The sequence below is a fragment of the Microtus ochrogaster genome, chromosome 24 (genome assembly GCF_000317375.1).
Source record: "Microtus ochrogaster isolate Prairie Vole_2 chromosome 24, MicOch1.0, whole genome shotgun sequence".
In the NCBI taxonomy this organism is placed as follows: domain Eukaryota; kingdom Metazoa; phylum Chordata; class Mammalia; order Rodentia; family Cricetidae; genus Microtus; species Microtus ochrogaster.
Window position 1 is genome coordinate 34,928,833 of NC_022024.1, and position 7,127 is coordinate 34,935,959.

At 47.7% G+C, this 7,127-nt stretch overlaps 1 protein-coding gene across 4 annotated transcripts in view; it reads right to left on the minus strand.

Moving 5' to 3' along the window:
* The window catches only part of Appl2 (adaptor protein, phosphotyrosine interacting with PH domain and leucine zipper 2), a 46,463-nt gene that overhangs the window by 31,676 nt on the left and 7,660 nt on the right, over positions 1-7,127 (minus strand). For all 4 annotated transcript variants that reach the window (XR_003377967.1, XM_026784619.1, XM_026784620.1 and 1 more), the window contains exon 2: positions 6,296-6,394. Coding sequence is in view for 3 of the 4 variants with exons in the window: in XM_026784619.1 (XP_026640420.1) it covers positions 6,296-6,394 (99 nt within the window). In the remaining variant the exon portion in view is untranslated. The remainder of the gene's footprint in view (positions 1-6,295; positions 6,395-7,127) is intronic.

A 7,127-nucleotide genomic window follows, 5' to 3' on the forward strand; every position in this document is an offset into this window, starting at 1 on the left:
GCTTCAACTGCCTTCCCTGCCCCGAGTGCTGCTCCTTTGGGGCTGATCACAGGTGGCAATCACGGGGCCAAGGAAACAGGTGAACACACAGAACCCATCACCTGTTTAGAGGGGCGGGCAATAGTTCTTGGCACCGGGAAGCCACTTAACACACGTTCGATGATTGATGTGTGAAAATGTCCAGAGACTCATCTAAACTAGCGCCTATAGACCAGGCTGGCCTCGAACTCAGAGATCCACCTGCCTCTGCCTCCCGAGGGCTGGGATTAAAGGTGTGCACCATCACTACCCAGCTAAACTCCAAATCTTAAACACCTGCAACCAAACTGAGACAAATTCCTGATGTACAGGCCTGCACCACAAAAGGCCATAAAACACGAAGGCCAGAGGAGGACGTGGATGCCCATCCTCTGAAGAAAGGGTCTCCACCACGGGCCACACAAACAGTGCCTGCTTTGAGTAAGTGGAGCTTGTCTGTGGCTGGCACCTGCCCAGGCTCTCCCTGTGGGTTGGAACTGGCATACTCAAGAATCACTGAGTAGCAGCTAATACTGTGTGGCTGGCCCCTGCCCTCTCCTTTCTCCTTCTACTTATTCTCTCTGCCCGCCAGCCCCGCCTATCCTTGCTCCTGCTCGCTACTGGCTGTTCATCTCTTTATGAGGACTATCAGGTGTTTTAGACAGAGTAACACAGCTTCACAGAGTTAAACAAATACAGCGTAAACAAAAGTCACACACCTGAAAATAATATTCCCCAACAAGAACACACACATGCGGTGCCTGACCTAGTGTGACACTTGTGTGTGTTTAATGAATGAAGAAGCCTGGCTGCCTCCTACAGGCTTCACCTTCTGCTGCCAGAGTCACACGGTGGACGCCTGCTCTCATTGCTTCCTGACAGGTACAGCAACCTGTTCAGCTTAAGAGCTAACTCTCTCTGTGTGTGCATCGTGTGTGTGTGCGTGCATGTGTGTGTGTGCATGCACACACATAAAGAGAAGCAATTTCTTCTACATTTATTTGGTGTCAGTGTGCAAGCATGTGGAACTCAGACAAAGGAACTTTTGGGGTCAGTTCTTTCCTTTCACACATGGGTTTGGGGGGATGAAACTCAGGTCATCAGGCTTGGTGACAAGCATCTTTCCTGCTAAGCCATCTCTCCTGACCTGTAACTTTGCACAGTGTTTAAATGTTTTCACTCCCCTTCTCTCTCATTTTGCTTCAGCTGGAGATTACTCTGTTTCTGCATCCAAAGCAGGCTTTTAGGGCCCACCGTTTTCAGATCTGTTTGGGGGGCAATATTTCTATGCTCAAGCATGAGGAAGAACAGCTTCAGAGCTGGGTGTGGGGTACACAACTTTGTTTCACATTGGCCAGGGCTTCATGGTAAGACCCCCATCTCAAACAAACGAACGGCCAAAACCCCAAACCAAGGGGAGCAGCTGCGGAGAGATGACCGGATTAACCTGCTTTGCTGGGGGAAGAAATGAGCTTTACCACGGCTGTCTCTTTGAAGAGAAACTCACTAAGGGCTGGAGACAGGTCAGCGGTTAAGAGCACTTGCTCTTCTTGCAGAGGACAGGAGTTTGACACCCAGCACCCATGCAGGGGGCTCTCAACCTCTTTAACTCCAGCTCCAGGGGGTCCGACACCCACACTCTTAAAAACTTTATCTAATTTATTAAGACACTGCCCCACAACAAAGCCACCAACCAGAGCGGCTCGTCTTCCGCTAAAGGAGAAAGGGCCGGTACTGAGAACTGTCAGTTTCACTATCCTAGCAGACAGCCTTCCTGGCCATGGCCAGAGCCCCCATCTGTCTGACAGCTGAGAGGCTGATCTATCTAAACAGCTCTCTCCTAAGCCTGAGTCCAGTGGTAAAAAATAAAAATAAAAAAATAACTTTAAACATATTTAGGAAAGAAGCAATTATCAGACGCACAGATTTAAAGCAAGTACCGTATCAAATTTATTGTATGCCAAATGTGTGTCAGTGAAACCGCACAGACGTCTTTATGTTCTTGTCTGGGCACCTCAGGCATTCTGAACACTTGTCCGGTACTGAAAAGCAGCACAGAGTCCTAAGCAACCAGCTTTTGCTCACTAGTATGAAGGGTGTGTGCCTTCCTCTTCCTCTGCACTGAACAGCCATGATGGGGGCTCACTCCTAGCATGAGCAATGGCTCTTCTGCCAGCTGAGAGACAAAATGGGCCCACACGGGCCCCTGCCCCAAGACGCCAACCCCCTTGCTAACTTGCAAGCTCACTTCAGAGGTTAAGCCAGATGAAATCTAAACACCCTCCAAACAGCCACAGTAAGGGGTCAGCTCTCAGAACACTATTTTTCTTTTTTAAAACTGTAATTGTCACATTATCATTGTGTGAATATAGCAACAGGAGCTATGCATACATACATACTGTGCAGTGCATGTGCACACACCTGATTTTATTTATACAATGTCTGTAACTTAGATAATTTGTATCCCAACCTTCAAAGAGGGCATTCTGTTCTACTGGGTATATAATTAAAAAACAAACAAAGAACTAGCTAATCATGTCATTATCAAACTAGTGTATTAGGACCCGACTATAAACTAGTGTGTTAGGGCCCGGCTGTAAACTAGTGTGTTAGGGCCCGGCTGTAAACTAGTGTGTTAGGGCCCGACTATAAACTAGTGTATTAGGGCCCGGCTGTAAACTAGTGTGTTAGGGCCCGACTATAAACCTCTACAAATTCTCCTCTACAGGACGGCACCTTTCAGTATTTTATAAGCCATAGAAACCATATCTGGCCGGGCGGTGGTGGTGCACGCCTTTAATCCCAGCACTCGGGAGGCAGAGGCAGGCGGATCTCTCTGTGAGTTCGAGACCAGCCTGGTCTACAGAGCTAGTTCCAGAACAGGAACCAAAGCCACAGAGAAACCCTGTCTCACAAAAAAACAAAACAAAACAAAAAAAAGGAACGGTATCTGATTACAGGATACAAGGCTAAGGTATAAACAGGTACATTTATTGAAGTCTAGCACATAACATGGTCTACGATGTAATTAATATTAGTAAAGATAAAGAGGACACTTTATAAATCCAATACATGACAGCCATTTTTTTATGTTAGACACCCGCTTGCTCTTTCATTCCTGAGGTCATACTTAATGTCAACATTAACTTCAGAGTCCTTTTATGTTCCCAAAGATCCCTGGCCTTTCTCTAAATTAGTCTGTGCTCACATGGCATACGGAAAGTGTCTCTACCCAGAGAACAACTCTTGTTCCGATTCCCAGTCAAGGCTTCTAGCTTTCTGTTCTGAGACATCAACTTTAATCTCACCTTCTCTATCTTTTCTTGCTCTTCTTCCTTCTAAACTAAGCCCAGAGAACACTCATTGAGCAGAATCCGAAGTGTACCCAGCAGGCTGATTAAAAATACCTGTGTCTTACCGGCCACATGAAACTACTTTAAAAACATAATAGTGAAAAATTATGTCTTGGTTAAAAAAAAAAATCAAACTCTAATATAATTCAATATATTTCAATATAAAATATTTAAGGAATAACATGAAATAAAACCAAAAGAGCTGGGGGCAGTGGGATGACCAGAATGAAAACAGAAAAGTATTACTAACTTAAAATATACACATATCAAAGCAAGCAAAACACATCTCGGTCCTTCCAGTAAACCTGAAAAGTCATGGCCTGCCCGTGTCCATCTGGATGCTGCTGCTGGCCAGCTGGCAAGGGCATTTCCGCAGCTCTGCAGCAGCCAGCAGGGAGGAGGGTTGTGGCCGGAGGACAGACCACATGACGGCCATGTGCTCCGAGTTAAAAGCCCGGCCCAGCTTCTCGGTATGCAAGACCTACTTAATTTTGGCACACTGAGCCACAATTCTGGCCTAGAAGAAAAAAACGCGGTAGGAAGTGTTTGGACTCGGCAGCCAATGGCTGTCACAGTCGTGGAGAGCAGGGCAGAGATCCTGCAAGTGGGGGACACAGAGCCATTGAGGTCTCGGAGCTTGGGAGCATTAAAGAGGAGGCTGGACCGTTTAATGGCAGCATTCAAAGTCACTAAATAGCAAGCAAGGAGGTTAGAGATAAGTACGGCCAATTTTTTTTTTTCCTATTGTATAAATCTGGAATACTCAGAGAAAACTACAAAAACATTCTAAATAAGTCATCAAGGAAAATCGTAGAAAAGTCCTCATGTTCCCACATTCTGAAAGGTTCATCAAAACAAATGAGGGCCGACGATCACAGACAAGTACAAAGCTCTCCTGAACATCAGACTAGGTCTGCGGCCTGGGAACGGGGCTCGGCAGCAGAACACTTGCCTAGCACGCCTCGAGGCCCAGGTTCAAAGCCTAGCACTGCAACAAACTGTTTGTTTGTTTTGAGGCAGCATCTTACCAAGTAGCCAGGGCTGGCTTCAAACTCAGTGTCCCACCAGCAAACACACTATCTGTTTACTAAGTTATTCTGGCCTGATCCTGCAGTTTGTGAGTCTATCTCTCTAGCCCTGACGCTGGCTCTGAACTGCCTAGACCAGTTCCTTACTCCAGTGCCCCATGGCCCCTCAGAGCTCGCGCTTCAAGAGGGAACTGTGAGCTGGGTGTGCTGGCATGTGTCTGGGAGAGAGGCAGGAGGATCATCAGCTACACACTGAGCTCTAGGCCAGCCTGGGTCACTAAGAGCCTGTCTCAGAAAATTAAGAAGAGGCCGGGTAGCGGTGGCGCACGCCTTTAATCCCAAGCACTCCAGAGGCAGCGGAGAATCTGTGAGTTTGAGACCAGCCTGGTCTACAGAGTAAGTTCCAGGACAGCTAGAGCTACACAGAGAAACATGGTCTCAAACAAAGAAAAGAAAGGAAGAGAGGGAGAAGGAAGGGAGTCAGGTGAGCCTCCTCCTAGGCCTTCCCACGTTCAACAGCAACTGTCTGTCTCCTGACCCTTTAAGTTCTCCGAAGGCTAAGACTAGGACTCTTATGGCGGATACTGAGTAATGACTACATACAAACATATTTTAAATTGTACTTTATTGTTTCCTTTTGTGTATGGATGTGCATTTATGTGTGGCTGTGCAGGCCAAGCACACACGCGGGGGTCAGAGAACAACTGGTAAGAGTTGGTTTTCTCGTTCTACCATGTCAGTTCTGGGAATGGAATTTAGACTGTCAAGCCTGGTGGTAGGTACCGCGACCCTCTGAGCCAGCTTGCTGGCCCCACTAGCTATACGTGGCTGCCTGTGGCATTTATATCGTTCAAATCATCAAAGAGTGAAAGGAACAGGGGTCACTGGAAACTATCTACTGTTACTGATACTCTGATGAGTAACAATTCTGTATGTCAGTGACTCACATCTTCCTTAGAAAGCAACACATGTGGCGGTTCTTGTTTGTAAAGAGATTTACTTTCGCTACTCAGCAAATTATTTTGCGTGGATTTGCAAGTTGAGATATTTGTTCCTCAAAACAAAGAGGCACCCCCATCTTCAGAGGAAAGCCTTTGAAAAGCCATTTCTGCCCTCCCACACTGACATCCAAGACTGCCCAATAACGAGAAAAACAAACGACATCGAGACACTGAGCTCACTCATTCACAGTGGGGAGAGTGGATGCCAGTGTCTCCCTTTGGGGTTGGAATCAAAAGAAAATCAAAGGCAGTTACGTGGGCCCTCTCCTGTGCAGGCTACAGGAAGACCCCAACTCTGTCTCAAAGGAAACAAGACTGTCCTTGGTTTTCCGAGAAGGAAAATAAGAAAAACAATTCTGATATGTGAACATGTTCATGCAAGGGGGTACATATCTATACATGTATGCAAACATGTTCATGCATGGGGGTACATACATGTGTGTGAACATGTTCATGTATGGAGGTGTATATATACATGTATGCAAACATGTTCGTGCATGGGTACATATATACATGTGTGCAAACATGTTCGTGCATGGGGGTACATACATGTGTGTGAACATGTTCATGTATGGGGGTGCATATATAGACATGTAAACACGTCCACAGAGGCCAGAGCTCAATCTCCCATTCCTCCCTTAGAAGCCATCCTCTTCCTGAGATGGTCTGTCCCTCGGATCGCACAGATTAGGGGTCTGCCTGTCTATACCCAGAAACACTGGGCAGACACTAGCCCAATACCACGCCCAGCTCTGTTAGATGGGTTCTGGGGTTCCACCTCAGGTCTTCGCTAAGCCATTTTCTCGACCTCTGATTGGTTTTATTGCAAAATTTTAAGTGAGATTTCTTTTCAGACTCAAACTTTTCATCCTCCAGAGGAGGGTGAGCGGCATACCTGTGCTCCATAGACACGTTGCATGGCCTGCAGCAGCTGGTTGGTGTAGTCTGTGAGGGTGCCAGCATCTTCTTCAAATACACTCAGTAAGGAGCGCGTCTGCAGGCAGAGAAGAAGGGGTTAATCTTACTCTCAGCAACAGCTAGGAAGGAGGGAGGGACCCATTGAGCACAGGACAGTATCTGTCTGGTGAACTCTGCTCTGGTCCTTCCCACAACAGAGCAGGAACAAGCAGACAACACCTGCTCAGGACCAGGAGAGAGAGCCCATTCCCACAGGCTGGGCGTGCAGCTCAGTGGAGAGTACCCGCTCCACCCAAGGCCCTGGCTCTCACTCAACAGCGCAGGAAACCACGAAGGACAATTGTCTGTGCTGACCTCAGCGCCTACCCATGCCCAAGTCCACTCAGCAACCAGTGTCGGAAAGGACAGCCTCTCCTTCCAGTCCACACAAGGAACATGAGTCCCACGGCACCGGGCTGGTCAGCCAGCACAGCCACCTTAATACTCAGCCTCCACCAGCTGCTCGGGTGTCTGCAGCCCAGGGTACCCTGCAGACTGCCACTGTTTCCTCTTAAGATAGCACGCGGTCAGATTCTGTGGGGGTGGGGAAGGGGGAGGGTAGGAGAACTTTTTAAACTCATGGCCAGGTATCACAAATGTCCTGGCCCAGTGGTAGAAGCTCTTGGCGTACAACTCAAGTGGCAACCATTATGCTGGCCCCTTCTCTCAGGAAGAGCTCAGTCCTGGGGGCAGCAGTGCCTAGAGGGTAGTTCCTGCCACACTCACACAGTGTGTGACACACTAGAGGGTAGTTCCTGCCACACTCACAC